This window comes from Pectinophora gossypiella, chromosome 20 (assembly GCF_024362695.1).
Source record: "Pectinophora gossypiella chromosome 20, ilPecGoss1.1, whole genome shotgun sequence".
NCBI classification, from domain to species: Eukaryota; Metazoa; Arthropoda; class Insecta; order Lepidoptera; family Gelechiidae; genus Pectinophora; species Pectinophora gossypiella.
In genome coordinates, this window is record NC_065423.1 from 12,075,674 (window position 1) to 12,091,991 (window position 16,318).

Below are 16,318 nucleotides of genomic sequence, written 5' to 3' on the forward strand. Positions count from 1 at the left end.
GACCTTTGCATATTCATAGTCGCCTAAGTGCGCGTCCACACGGCGTGATGCAAAATGATTTGAATAAAGGGTACATATACGATAACCTAAACATACTTTTGACGAATTGCCTAAACATATTATCTACGAAAAAAAAAACATAAGATACATAATTCAATTTCAAAAATATTCATTATTCAGTAGGTTATATAGTTACGCTTTGAATCATCCTTTTTTACAAAACGCACGTCTCATCCGCCTAACATTAAATGAAACTTAAATGTTTGACAGTCTGTATGGTTAAAAGTTGAACTTTCACAAACAAACTTTTTACCGGCAAGCTTACTTTAAAATCGCACATCAGCCAACTCCACCCCTAACCCACCCATCGACCCTAAAGTTTCTGGAAGAAATTGCTATTTAGCAAAAAAGCCTTCCGGCCATGTAGTTAACGCCATTTGCGGCAAATCTACAATAGGTTGCTTAAAAAAACAACAAGCAAAATGGCCGCCAATTTTACTTCACCTGTCACTTTTGTAATTGTAATGGTGTGTTTATATGTGCAATAAAGCATTTTTGTATTGTTGTATTGTATTTTATCAATACGATATACGATAACGCCGCGCCGTGAGGAGCATCTCTAAGGTGAAATTGTATTTCACAGACGAATGTTTAAATTGTTTTAAAACGTAAACGACGATGTCTAGTTCATTTGAATTTATAAAACTTTTGTAGAATACCAGTTTTTATTTCTTGAACTGTATAATTTTGTAGTACGTTGGCCTTGCATAGCTGTGTGTTTAAATTACTTATGCAAGAATATTTTAAATTTTATTTAAACCTGACAGAAATTTTGCATATAACGTTCACTGCTTTTCATTTTATATCAAGCTAGAAACATGATATGTTTTTCTAAAATAAACTAACAGCATACTGAGGTGGATTACCGACCTCATCAACCCTGGTGTCAGGGTTACTATTGAGCCGCCAAAGGCCCCTGACGTGACTCATGTAACGACTACGTACTTACATCAGTAAGTAGTAACCGGGACCAACGGCTTACCGTGCCTTCCGGAACACGGATTACCTTTCGGGCAATCAGGTGATCAGCCTATAGTGTCCTAACCAAACTAGGGATCACAAAGTGATTTTTGTGATATGTCCCCACCGGGATACGAACCCGGGACCTCCAGATCGTGAGCCCAACGCTCGACCACTGGACCACGGAGGCCGTTCATAATTAACTTGTCCTCTAAGAGCCCCCGCAAACCACAGACCACACACCACAGACTTTCTTTTCTTTCTTTCGATTTGGTATCGGTCGTTGTAGTATGCGGACTTGCATACATCTTCATACTGATTATAAGCCCGACCAAACTATCGGCCGATAGAAAGTCTGTGGTTTGCGGGGGCTCTAATACTTACTACCTTAGCAGGTGTACACAAATCAGCACAAAATACGTGTCGTAAAGCCAATTCCATTCGACAGGCCCGCATGCAACCTTCGTTGCATCATTAGTACCCGCATAGGCAAACTAATGACCCGTGAATATGCGAACATAGTACCTATGCTAAATGTTTATTAGTTCACACTCAGTGCCGTTCCCGGAAATGTTTCCAAAGTGCGAAAGTTCCCGTTGTAAAAACTCTTATTTTATTTATTTATTTTGGTACACATTCAGCATTTCTCATATAACTTTTCCAGACAGCATTATAAAAAGAAAGACTTGGTATGTTATGCTTGCCAATTACATGCGTACACAGCATTTACCGTAAATGGAAACAAATATAATTATATATATATATATAAACTGGGTGTTAGTGACATCGTAACGAATACTGAGGAGGTTGATTCAGACCATGATTCTGAGTTAAAATCAAGTGGAATTTTCTGTCGCAAAATTCATGATTTTTTTTTAGTTTTTTAAAATTATTTTCAATTCTATACTTTTGCGATGGAAAATTCCACTTGATATTAACTCAGAATAATCAGATGAATCATCCCTCTCAGTATTCGTTACGATGACAATTACACCCCGTACAAGTACATACGGTAGCTATATAAGTAGGTATGGGTGTTAGTGACACCGTAACGAATACTGAGGGGGATGGTTCAGACCATGATTCTGAGTTGATATCAAGTGGAATTTCGTGTCAAAAAATTCATGAGAATTTTTCTTTTCTTTTTAATTATTTTCCAATCCATACTTTTGCGACGGAAATTTCTACTTGATATCAACTCAGAATCATGGCCTGAACCACCCCTCAAAGTTTTCGTTACGATGTCACTAACACCCTGTATATATAAAAAGCATACAAAAAGAAAAGCAGCCAGTGTCATTAGTATTAAAGATATATATATATATATATATATTATTATCTGCTTTTCTTTTTGTAAAACAAATACAAATTAACTGCCTAAAAGTTAGACAATAAAGCTTTTTTTACTTAAGTTTTGCGCCTTTATACAGCCGGTAATAGTCCGAAAGTGTGGACAAAAACATATTCATCATCCCGTTTTTCACAGGGTCCGCTTACGTAACCTGAAGATTTGACAGGTCCGCTTTCTTACAGAAGCGACTGACCTTCCAACCCGCGAAGGAAAACCAGCCCAATACAGGTTAGGTCACATACCTCCGAAAATGCATTTCAAGGGAAGGGTTTCCTCACGATGTTTTCCTTCACCGTTGAGCACGCGAAAATCATTTATGATCCGAACATGAATGAAAAAAATAAATTATAATCGTCAAATTAAAGAAAGCTTACAATGTCAATAATTTACGATAGATTGTCATAATTATCGAAAATAATAAAATAAGTATATAAAAATGTAATTGCAAAAATACAGTGTCAACTATTCATAAATTCGTCAAGAGAATATACCTCCATATCCAACGAGAGGTTTTTAGACGATGATGGCCCGAATGATACTATATGTTAAAATACCATGTTTTAAGCAAATAAATGATTATGATTATGAAACACTTCGCGTGCTCGAAAATAAACTTTTTCCTGTTTTGAAATAAGAACAGAAAGTACGAAATTACTGTCATACATAATAAGCGGGAGGGAAAATTATATAAAAAAACACTGACAGTTAACGTTGTAAAATTTATCAACCTATTACCATAACCTAAAAAAGAAGTGAATTAAAATCCATTACTGTCCGTTTTCTAAATTTAAACTTTGTGACAACCTGTCAAAAGACAACAGGAACAGCAAATAGGGTATTTGACCGGGTCAAAGATAAAATATAAAATGCTAATCTAGAAATAGAAGCCAGTCTAAGACGACCAGAAATCAATCTCATTTTACCTTTCGACTCATTTTCGAATTTTATTTACGAACTAGCTTTTGCCCGCGACTTCGTCCGCGTGGCGTGTTATATAAGAGAGAGATCTTTGTGTGTGTGGGAGTGCATACTTATGCAGTTTAGATTTTTTCATTAAGTACATTTTTTTTTCCCAATAACTCCCATTTTTCAAAATACAGCCAAAAATAAACTTTATATTTACTAAGGTATGCATGCGTGCTAGATTGAATCAATTGATTGAATTGTTTTTTTTTTAATTGATTGTTCATTGAGTTTTAATTTTAATAAACACTTCCTCTCTTCCCTTCAACGTTGCTGTGCCCTATAGGATCCATGTTTTAGTTCCTATGCCTAAGTAACACCCTATTGTACTACATGGAATGCAATAAATAATTTAATTGAATTGAAAATATCTATCTTACGCGGTTTCGATTTTTTCATACAAATGTTTTTTTCCCACTAACTCCCGTTTCCGTGGGAATTTTGCAATATCCTGTTGCAACTAAGCTTTAAGTTAACTAAGGTACCTGCATGCCAAATTTCAAGCGTCTAACTTAAGCGGTTTAGATTTTTCATACAAAAAGATTTTCCCGCTAATTTCCGTTGCCGTGGGAATTCCGGGAATTCCTTTCTTAGTGCACCTCTACGGTACCTAAGCTATGTCCCTTCCAAATTTCAAATGCCTACGTTTAGCCGTTCAGGCTATGCGTTGATATATGTCAGTCACTGAGTCAGTCAGTTTCTCCTTTTATTTAGATTTGATTTTTTCATACAAATGTTTTTTCCCGCTAACTACCGTTCCCGTGGGAATTTTGTAATATCCTGTTGCAACTAAGCTTTAAGTTAACTAAAGTACCTGCATGCCAAATTTCAAACGTCTAACTTGAGTGGTTTAGATTTTTCATACAAAAGGATTTTCCCGTTAATTCGCGTTCCCGTGGGAATTTGGGAATTCCTTTCTTAGTGCACCTCCACGGTACCTAAGGTACCTGCATGACAAATTTCAAAGGTCTAACTTGAGTGGTTTAGATTTTTCATACAAAAGGATTTTCCCGCTAATTCCCGTTCTCGTGGGAATTTCGGGAATTCCTTTCTTAGTGTGCACCACTACGGTACTTAAGGTATCTGCATGCCAAATTTCAAACGTCTAACTTGAGTGGTTTAGATTTTTCATACAAAAGGATTTTCCCGCTAATTCCCGTTCCCGTGAGAATTTTGGGAATTCCTTTCTTAGTGCACCTCTACGGTACTTAAGGTACTTGAATGCCAAATTTCAATTGTCTAACTTGAGTGGTTTAGATTTTTCATACAAAAGGATTTTCCCGCTAATTCCCGTTCCCGTGAGAATTTTGGGAATTCCTTTCTTAGTGCACCTCTACGGTACTTAAGGTACTTGCATGCCAAATTTCAATTGTCTAACTTGAGTGGTTTAGATTTTTCATACAAAAGGATTTTCCCGCTAACTACCGTTCCCGTGGGAATTTTGTAATATCCTGTTGCAACTAAGCTATAAGTTTACTAAAGTACCTGCATGCCAAATTTCAAACGTCTAACTTGAGTGGTTTAGATTTTTCATACAAAAGGATTTTCCCGTTAATTCGCGTTCCCGTGGGAATTTCGGAAATTCCTTTCTTAGTGCACCTCCACGGTACCTAAGGTACCTGCATGACAAATTTCAAAGGTCTAACTTGAGTGGTTTAGATTTTTCATACAAAAGGATTTTCCCGCTAATTCCCGTTCTCGTGGGAATTTCGGGAATTCCTTTCTTAGTGCACCTCTACGGTACTTAAGGTACCTGCATGCCAAATTTCAATTGTCTAACTTGAGTGGTTTAGATTTTTCATACAAAAAGATTTTCCCGCTAATTCCCGTTCCCGTGGGAATTTCGGAAATTCCTTTCTTAGTACACCTCTACGGTATCTAAGGTACCTGCATGCCAAATTTCAAACGTCTAACTTGAGTGGTTTAGATTTTTCATACAAAAGGATTTTCCCGCTAATTCCCGTTCCCGTAGGATTTTCGGGAATTCCTTTCTTAGTATACCTCTACGGTATCTAAGGTACCTGCATGCCAAATTTCAAACGTCTAACTTGAGTGGTTTAGATTTTTCATACAAAAGAATTTCCCTTCACTACTCTGCTCCTATTGATTGTAGCGTGATGAAAAGTATACTATAACCTGTCCAGGAGTGTGAAGAATAATTGTACCAAGTTTCATTAAAATCCGTCCAGTAGTTTTTGTTTCTATAAGGAACATACAGACAGACAGACAGACAGACAGACAGACAGACAGACAGACAGACAGACAGACAGACAGACAGACAGACAAAAATTTTACTGATTGCATTTTTGGCATCAGTATCGACCACTTATCACCCCCTGATAGTTATTTTGAAAAAATATTTAATGTACAGAATTGACCTCTCTACAGATTTATTATAAGTATAGATTAAGTAACAATGAGTACGACGTTTGACCGCTTTTATTGATGACGTCACAGGACAGTATTTCCATACAAACTCCAAGGAAAACTTCCGTTTTGACGTTTCGCAAAAAGTATCTCATTTGACTTAGCCAATTTGCCAATTAATGTTAGTTATTTTTAAAATAAGAACAATATTAAAAGAAAAGACGCGCGTCATTTTGTCTATTCTGTTTTTTTTATAATTTTAAAAACATTCGCAACGGTCTATTTCGTAAAATCGTAGGTAAATCGACACTTTTATAGACAGGTATTTAAGTTCAAGGCTCAAGACATATATCTCCGCCTGTCATCAGATACGAGTGATAGATTTATGTTTATAGCAGACTTGTTTTTATCAGTAAAGAAAGATATGTTGATGTTCCTCAGATTATGCCCCTTTCCCCTGTCGAACTCTTTGAGCAGGGTCTGTCCTTATTACCTTATTTACTGAAGGGTACGTCATGAGCCCGGTAGAGGAGGACGTTCACAAGATATCACTTCTATATCCCATTGGGGTAGGCAGTAACCACGGAATTCCACTTACTGCGATCTTCTTCTTCCACTCTTATCAAAGACTTCACGCATGCTCGGTTGAGAGTACTTTTGACCTGTAAGGCTAATTAATATGCGCAACGTGATAAAATTTTGTCCCGGTCATTTTATCGATTCCAAAGATATAATTATGTCGTTTTGTCGATTGGTGCTAATATTTGAACCCAAATAAGTCGTGTCGTTCTGTCAAAATACGATTAAAATCACGTGGCGCTCATGTTAGGAAAAAAAACAAATATCGATTTCAACAAAGTTTATTTAGTCGATTCTCTGAGATTCAAAGCTCATTCCGAAATTCCCCCAAGTCCAAAAAATATTATGTTAAAAAAATAAAAATAAATGATACGTACATTTACAATCAGTATCTCAAAGATTCGTTAAAAAACTCATGCAGCGTATAGAATGCTGAAGAATGGTGAAGGATATAGCGGATAGGAGATAGAAATACTTAGCGATTACTCGAAAGAATGAGAGAGAATTCTGTTGTCATTTTTATTTGGCACGTAGGTGTACACGAGTTCCCGAGGACTAATCTTCACTTTCATAATTCTCTCAAAATATATATACCTACATGTTATAATATTATATCATATTACATAGAGTCAGATACTTTCTGAGAAGTAATCCATCAAAATATATTTTTTCCTAACAGAGTATATGAGGTGTGAAGGCAAGGTTTCTTGAGAAAAGTTGATAAGGATGTACGCGTCTCGGGTTCCGTACTTTTTGGTCGTACGACTATTACGATAACATACATACATACATAAACTCAGGCCCGTAATCCCTAATGGGGTGGGCAGAGCCACAAGTAATCAAAGACAACTTGCAGCCACTGTTGATACGATGTTGTAAGCTGGATATGATGAACCTTATGGTGATAAGGGATCAGCCTATCGCCCATAACATTAGTCCATCATGTTAGAGCACACAATCCCTCTGTCGGTTTTTACGACATGCCCGGGAAGACAAGCAGCTGAACGTACGTACGTACGTACGTGATTATTACGATAAGGTTTTTTTTTAATTTAAAAGTTGCGAGAGCGATTTGAGAGTGCGTCACATACAACAAAAAATCACGGGAAAATTCATAAATACTAGCGAAATATGTGCACTTTGAAGTCCAGGCACTTGTGGAATGATTTGCCTTCTGATACCAGGCATTCGAAGTCATTGCCTATCTTCAAAAGTAAACTTCACTGTTATTTCTTGGCCAAATCATCGTCTTGCAACTAATATTTTAATCTTACTTATATGTATACATACATACATAAACTCGTAGACGTAGATTAAATTAAAAAAGTTAAAATAATTACATCAAGTTTATCCATGATACCTACCTGATTATTTGGTTACATAATTACAACATCGAGACATAAGTGATTGCTCAAAACGTCGAAACTTAAAATATCGAATAGATTCAAATACCGACGATCAATCGAAGAATCATCGAAGACTAAAACATCTAAAACCTAAAGGTCGTTCATCATCATCATTAACAGCCTATATACGTCCCACTGCTGGGCACAGGCCTCCCCTCAATCAACCGGAGGGGGTATGGAGCATGCTCCACCACGCTGCTCCAATGCGGGTCGGTGGAGGTGTTTTACGGCTAATAGCCAGGACCAACGGCTTAACGTGCCCTCCGAAACACGGAATCATCTTACTTTTTCGGACAATCAGGTGATTCAAGCCTGAAATGTCCTTACCAAACAAAGGACAGTGTCACAAAGTGATTTCGACAATGTCCCCATCGGGAATCGAATCGAAAGGTCGTTAAGTTGTTTAAATTATTCTGATTCTTGAAAATTATTCCCTATATTTTATCATGCAGAAAATAATCGCTACACATTATTTAGATAATCAAACGATAAATCAAATCAAGCAGACAAAAATCCAAGGAACCATTGACTCGCGGGTCTCTAAAAATAAAAACGTATATTTTTTATTCATGGCGCGTTATCAACATTCCCGTCTTTGAGAGAAATCGAACTGAACCCACGTGACTTGAAAACGTTATTAATTTATTGTAAACAAAAAAAATAAAAATATGCAGAAGAAGTATTCTTTAATAACATTACGATTTTTTTCGGCCAAATAGTAAATGCAATATGCGACAAATCTAAGATAAGTCAAAACAGGAACAAAAAACTCAAAAGAAACATTATTGCAAAATTAAAGATTGTATTGACTTTTGATAACACAATTCTATACCGTCAGTGAGAAGTAATACAATTCGAGTTGTATCATTTTTGAGTTATTATTACACACTTCCTATAACCGGGCTTTGCGAAAGTTGCTTAACTCAACAATCGCAGACCGAGCGCGTTTACCGCTGCGCCACCGAGCTCCTCATGTTCCTCATGCTGTACTTCTCTCTCTCTCTCTCTCTATTTAAGAGCTGCGCTCTTGTCGGTGGAGTAACCGCCATTCCTCTCTTCTTCCCGCCAAAACCTTCACCTCCCGATACGACACGACCTGCACCTTCTCTTTTATTTGTTTCATAAATGTTATCCTAGGTCTACCCCTTCCTCTCTTCCCTTCAATTATAATGTTAATTTTAATGCTGTACTTACTTAGTAATATTTATTGTTACCACCAGCAATATCCTAATCAAACTAGGAACAAACTCAGAAAGTTATTTTGTTTACGAGGGCCGTTACCGACCCCACGACTCTCAAGACCCTCATTAGTAAAGGAGACTTATACAAACTGGAAAAAAGTACCAATAAAAACACAAATGTTCAAAATAATCATAACATAACATAACCTCATAGTTATAATTATCTCAATTGGTATAGTCAGAGTTACATCCGTCGCATGATTAACTAAGTACCCACGTTTCACCAAGCTAACGGCCTCCGTGGTCCAGTGGTTGAGCGTTGGGCTTACGATCCGGAGGTCCTGGGTTCGAATCCTGTTGGGGACATATCACAAAAATCACTGTGTGGTTCCTAGTTTGGTTAGGACATTACAGGCTGCTCACCTGATTGTCCGAAAGTAAGACGATTCTTCGGAAAGCACATTAAGCCATTGGTCCCTGTTACTATTTACGGATGTATGTACAGTCATGAACAATATAATGTACCCACTTTTGGGCTCTGTCGCACTAACATACTTGACATTTAGTGAGACTTACAGTTCAATTTGTCAAAAAAGTTAATGTGACATGGTACCAAAGTGTATACATATTAATGCTCGTGACCGTACGTAGTCGCTACACACCCTTGGGTCCTTTTTTGGGCCTTTGGCGGCTCAATAGTAACCCTGACACCAGAGCAGATGAGGTTGATAATCCACCTCACAACCCACACGATAGAAGAAGACCAAGCTTTCTGTTCAACGTGATAGTCGGTAAGCCATATCGCTGTCTATAATGTTAATAACTGACCCAACTGTATTAGTAAAAATTGCACTTAAATTTATAACTCATTGGTGCAAGTCTGGTACCAGAATCCAACCGGCGCTCCCCGTTTTGTAGCAAACCGGCTTACCACAGAGCTACAGTGAAGTTTAACAACAGTTTAGCAACTATATCATCCACTCTCATTTCGAAAATACAAAAAACTAGAAGAAATTATTCCTCATTCATTATTCATCACTTTGTGAGACTGTCCTTTGTTTGGTAAGGACTTTTCAGGCTTGAATTACCTGATTGTCCGAAAAAGTAAGATGCTTCGAAAGGCACGTTAAGCCGTTGGTCCCGGCTATTAGCCGTAAAAACACCTCCACCAACCCGCATTGGAGCAGCGTGGTGGAATATGCTCCATACCCCCTCCGGTTGATTGAGGGGAGGCCTGTGCCCAACAGTGGGACGTATATAGGCTGTTTATATATGTATATATTCCTCATTTGAGAAGTTACGAAAAGAAAATTCCGGAGAAATAATATCTCACATAGCATGAACATGCATTGTTACGTTCACATTCCTACATTTTCCCTGTGAGAGCCAGACATCATACAATTTCAAATAAAACCTCTTATGAACATCAATATTAATAACATCTATGCTTCTATGACTCACGCGTCCCCGAATCGGTTTTGGTATATCCTTATATTTACTGTTATTTTGTAATGGTTTTTCAGAATCGTTACCTCCATAAATTATCTATAAGTGTTATAAAAATACATTTGAAAATTTTGATTTATTTGTAAAAGGCGATACGGCTCACCGTCAGTTACGTTGGTTTGACAGAAAGCTCAGTTGGTATTCAGTTCATTTTGCAATAGATGAGAATTATAGTCTTGGAATATAGCTTTCTATTAATTAGATATTTAGTTATAAGTACGAAGTTTAACTACTTATACTTACAACATTACTCTCTTTGTTCCAGATAATACCAACGAAAGGGTAATGACGTCAAGCACGAGGTAACAAAACCGTCCGAAAATGGATATAGATCATGTGGTATTGGACAAAGAGACAATCAACAGATTCGAGCAATACACGCTGTCAAAGCCCACCCTGAATGGGGGAATTCCTATGGACCGATGCCAAGATGGCGACTCAATGGTCTCTAATAGCCGCAAAAGGGTACCAACTTCCCGGCAGAAAGTCGTTTGTTGTTTTTGTTTTAAAACAACAAAGTACAGAAGAAAACAATTCATTATTGGATCCCTTACCAACATTGTGATATTCGCAATACTTCTCGCTTACACATTCCTTGGTTCATTTATATTCCTAGCTATAGAGGGAGGGTCTGAATTACCAGTCAGACCGAGACTCTTACCAGATAGACAGAAGATTACTGATAAGGATAATAATAGTACTAAGAAAGAGGCAGAGGATGAATACGATGCGACGAATATGACGTTGTCTGCAAACTATTTCTGGGACGCACGAAGTAGGGCAGTTGAAAACATTTGGGAGATTACTGTGTCCCTGAATATTTTGTATAGGGAGAATTGGACGAGGTTAGCAGCACAGGAGATACTTAAATTCCAAAACGAGCTGGTGCAAAGGGTGACGACAGAGATGGCTTCGCATTATGGCGTCAGCTACCGAGAGATGGCGCTGGGGGAATTTGGAGGGAGCGACATTACAAACCATTATGAAGAACACGAGTGGAATTTAGCGTTGGCATTCTTCTACTCGCTGACTGTCCTAACCACAATAGGTAAGGACTTTAAAAATGTTTGCATATTTTGAAACGACAACTATGTATATGTTTATTTGTGTCTGCGCTCGCCTGTGGTGTATTTAAAAGATACCAACATAACAATTTTGGTCTGTAAACCGTTGGGTCGCCTTGTGGTAAAATTCTTTAGTCGACGCGCATTTTAAATTGCATAAACAAATATAGAACTTCTTTATTTGACACCTCATTTAGAAGACTGTTTAGCAGATTGTAGAAATAATATACGTTACGTTGTTTATTAACTATTTAGTTATAAAGCCAAAAAGTTTTTAAATGTAGAAGAAACTTCCCAAACTTATTAATATTATTTTATCATAGTTATTCCATTTGCATTCTGTAATTTGCTTTTTAATGTTTTTGCAGGTTATGGCAACATAGCTCCTAGAACGATCCTTGGCAAAGGAGCGACGATTCTCTACGCTTTATTCGGTATACCATTAACACTGGTATATCTGTCCAGTGTGGGATCTTTACTATCGAAGATGGCAAGAAGCGTCTTCAGCAGAGCACTATGCTGCTGCCTTTGCTCCAACTGTGGCTACTGCTGCTACGACGAGAGAAGAATGGCGGAAAAAGAAAGAAGAATGAAACTCAAGAGGCAGCAAGAAGAAATGCTGAACAGCCAAAATACCAGCAAAACACCAACAGAAGAATGTTACGTTCTCAAACCTGATAGCCAAAAAGACTTATCCATATCAGAAAGACCAACTACCAGCACTGCCAAAGATGACATAATCAGCTGGCCTGATACCGATTCTAAACTATCCATGCATGGTCTAAGCATATTAGCACCAGTATTACTTTGTCTTTCAGCAATTTTCATTTACATTTCTCTAGGAGCTATAGTCCTTTTTAAACTAGACAATATGGGTATCATAGACGGGTTTTATTTCTGTTTCATGGCTTTAAGTACTATAGGGTTTGGTAGCATCATACCTGGTATGAGTTACACTACAATTCATGGTGTGAGGTACTATACCATCAATTCTACTACTTTATGGTTTTGTTCCGCTTACACCCTTCTTGGTTTAGCACTGACTGCCATGTGTTTCGGGGTGATACATGACGAAATAATTTATAGGATAAAGCATCAACAAAAAGAATGGTCTCAGAAAAGTAATACTGTAAATGATGAAGTCAATTTGAACGATCCGTTTTATATGAGTTCCTGACAAATGTATAAGGCTAAGTCAGAAAATTTGTACAGTATAATGGAAGACACGGTAGAGCGTAATAGGATTGAAATTGACAATAGGGAGGTAGTACTTAGTGTAGACGATATAGCTGGTATGGAAAGCAATGCAGAATTCCCTCCTCCGCCTCCGGAGGAAGAAATCATTGCAATAGTTACTAAGAAAGAGCCAAAAGCGAGTTTTGGCAACATGGTCGCATATAACGCGTTACCGGAAATGCTTGAACATGCCAACACATAATCAATTGTATTCCTTGGAAGTTTCGATTCGTTTATTATTTTTACTGGCTGTTTTTTCGATGTCGCATTCACAATTCTTCAATAGAATATTTATTAATTTATTACAAACAATATTAAAAGTTGCCCGAATTAAGAAGTAAGTATATTTAATGGCAAAATTAGAAGAGGAAGGCTTAGACCAAGTGAAATGTATTGTATATCGGCAAACATGAATGAAGATTTTGATTAAAGTGGAAGAAGCGAAAGTGGTTTGACAGGATCGTAGTAAATAGAATTCCGTAGTTTCTGCCGCGAACCCCAGCGGTAACCCCAGCGCGAAATAGGCCTCATATTATTTATGTATGTATGTGTTAGGTAGAATGAAATTAATTATTATGTGATCACTCTCGAATGCAGAGACATAATAAAGCAGTCATTATCTGGATCCCGTGTTTGATTACCGCGCCCATCCTTTAATACATGGCGCAGGCGGTTAAGTTTCCTTAAATAAGTGATAACAACAGCATAATGGATAGTGTATTATCACCGCCGTCTACGTTTTGTTTTGATCAAAATGCATTAGACTTAGCGTCGGTATGTTTGTTTTAATATATGATTGAACATTATAAAGTCCATAAATTGCCCAATTGTACTGTGTGCTTGTTAAAATCAAGTATTGCGCCGGCATCGGCTTAATGACGATGCATAGATCGAAAGTATTTCGCATGGGCAGGAGGAGGACCAGGTGGAGTAATGATTAAAACGGTCGTCCCGGCTGGACAAGAGCTGCGGGTTCAAGTCCCGTCCAAGTCAGAATTCTTTTCGATTTAAATTTTCTCTTTGTGAGTCCCTAGGCACAGGTAAGTGCTATAAAAACAAAAAAAATATTAAAAGTCAGTATTGCGCTATAAAATATCTTTGATTTGATTTGATGAATTCCTATCATAAATTTTGGATACAGTTAGCATAACACTGCAACTGAACAGCTAAGTAGGTAAGGCAGGTACATAGCAGCAGTTAAACACCTATTTGTACACACCTTCATAAATAAGCTTTGAAAGAAAATATTAAACAAAGACAACTTTTGCAAGAGCAAGCTAAGAACCTTGTAAAACACCACAGACAAACTGAAATGAATATAAATTCAATTCCTTACAAACTAATTCACTTTAAAGATGAATAATTGTACCAGAAGCGACTGAAAATTGATAAGAACTATTCTTAAAGAAATTGATTTCAACAGCGGATTCATTTAATCGAATTTGGTTCCAGTTTTTTGCGAATTAAAAGTAAAGAAGAAATATAGAATGCTTTCGGCAATATAAGGTAATATTTCAGGTGTCAGGGTTATTATTGAGCCGCCAAAGGCCCCTGACATGGCTCATGTAACGATTACTTACTTACATGAGTAAGTAGTCCGGGACCTCCGGATTGTGAGCCTAATGCACAACCACTAGACCACGGAGGCCGTTGGCATAATAGTTGAGTGACGGACTAATAAAGATTTTGTTTAATAAGATTATATATATTTATAGAAGATGAATTTTTTTGCCATGTATGTTTCATAATATTCCTTTGAAGCAGTGGTTCCTAGAGCCCTCAGCGCTCCCCATTTGTCCGACCATGTAGTTAATGCCTATTGCGACAATCTATCCTTACGGACTCGTGGTCACACCAGGTTGTCACACCAGTATGACAAACAGGATTTTTTTTCTTGTTTGTCACACCGCTAACAATACAACACCTTTTATCCTGACTTGTCATTATAAGTAGTGCTGTGTTTATCGGCGTATAAATTAAAATTGATTTTATTTACCCACTCCACTTATTATTATCGACCCACTATGGTCGATTAATTCTTTCAAACATTTTTCCTCTCAGACGACTCAAGTCAAAAAGAAAGTAAAAAGTGGTTCCCAACCTTTTTTGATCAGAGCCCTCTATCATTTCATTTTAATTAGCAGGAACCACAAGGTTTTCATCATCACTGATTTAAAAGACTGCTTCGTTTTAGGGAAAAATAGAGCAGTGGTTTCCCTCTTGCCTTCTCCCCAAGGTAATATAGATGAGAACATTGAAGACGCCATTACTGTGGTCAAAGTACAAACCAGTCACATAGAATCACTAATATAAAAAATAAAGAAACCGTACGATTGTTGACCCGTACGTCTCTCGTCAAATATTTAATGCTATCTACGGCAAATTTTGAATTAGCAAAAAAAAATCACGTGATATATTGTTTTGTCAGTTCCTTGTTTGGTAAAAAGACAAAGATAAAAATAAAGATTTTTATTGTGCATGAATTTAGGTACAGTTATAGATAATAGTGGCAGTCATAGTTGCAAATTACGTCTCACTAATTTTTGCCTTTATGTGTATACATATTTTACACAGGCAATGAAATAATATAAGAAAGAGAAAACATTTTTTAAAAAAAAACAACAACAGAAAACTATTAATGGATAAGTAGGTATATGAAATAACTATTAGGATTTCATTCAAAAATTCTTTGACGTCATAAAAACATTTTTGTTTGAGAGTTTTTGACATTTCTTTTTTGGTTGCTCGTGCGCCACTCTACTTCTAATCCCCTGTTAGGATGTAGGGCTCGAACAACAGATTTCCACTCCTCGCGATCTTTTTTTTTGGGACCCGCTGATCAAACGACTTCAACACCAAGCCTGGCTGACACTTTTCTTTTAATATTATTGAATTCGTGTATTCTTCTTTTATCAGGTAGATTAACAACCTCATCAGCCGCGTAAGGCCTTGATACAACTCATGTAACGAATTCGAGTGAAGAATTATGAATGCGACGCCGTGTAGATTTTCTACATGTCTTTTTAAAGAAACTATATCATTAACTGTCGAATTTACTTTTCCGATGTATATAAAAGTTTTGTAAATAGTTGTGAATTGTGTAAATAAGTAAATTATAGGTTATAGAGATGATGTCTAACATCTTTTATCTATATCTATTTGTCAAATGTTAATATCAAGAATAATGTAACGATTTTCATGTGAAAAGTCTCTTTGTAAAATTATCCGTTTAATAAAAAAATATCGCAGCAATGAATTTTTCATTTTCTCCTATTCTTCTTCCGATGTAAGGAGAGGCTGACGTCACCAAACCTGGTGCCTTGGTTGTGATTGAACCGCCAGAGGCTACTGAAGGCTCCATCGCAGATTACTTGCTTATGTAAATAAAAGTAATGCCTATTCACATTATTTCAGGAACAATCCAGCGCTGGAATAGAATAGAATAGCATTTGTTTATTAACAATATTAACATTATAAACAAGATAGTGTATGTGTGTGTGTCTGTCTAATTGTTTGTTCGTCTTTCAAGGCAAAAAATTAAAAAAAAAAACTCCGACCAGAAATAAGTACGCTAACAGCAGACCAGCTCAGTGGTTCCAGAAGACATTACTGTTTCAAATGTCAGATCCCACATATGCTTGCAAG

General features: G+C 37.0%; 1 protein-coding gene across 4 annotated transcripts in view; it reads left to right on the forward strand.

The window, feature by feature from the left end:
* The window catches only part of LOC126376243 (TWiK family of potassium channels protein 9-like), a 406,126-nt gene extending 391,787 nt beyond the window's left edge, over positions 1-14,339 (forward strand). For all 4 annotated transcript variants that reach the window (XM_050023535.1, XM_050023534.1, XM_050023533.1 and 1 more), the window contains 2 exons: positions 10,639-11,421; positions 11,806-14,339. In XM_050023535.1, coding sequence (XP_049879492.1) covers positions 10,695-11,421; positions 11,806-12,614 — 1,536 coding nt within the window. In that variant the 5' untranslated portion in view covers positions 10,639-10,694 and the 3' untranslated portion in view covers positions 12,615-14,339. The remainder of the gene's footprint in view (positions 1-10,638; positions 11,422-11,805) is intronic.
* The last annotated feature ends 1,979 nt before the right edge of the window (positions 14,340-16,318 follow it).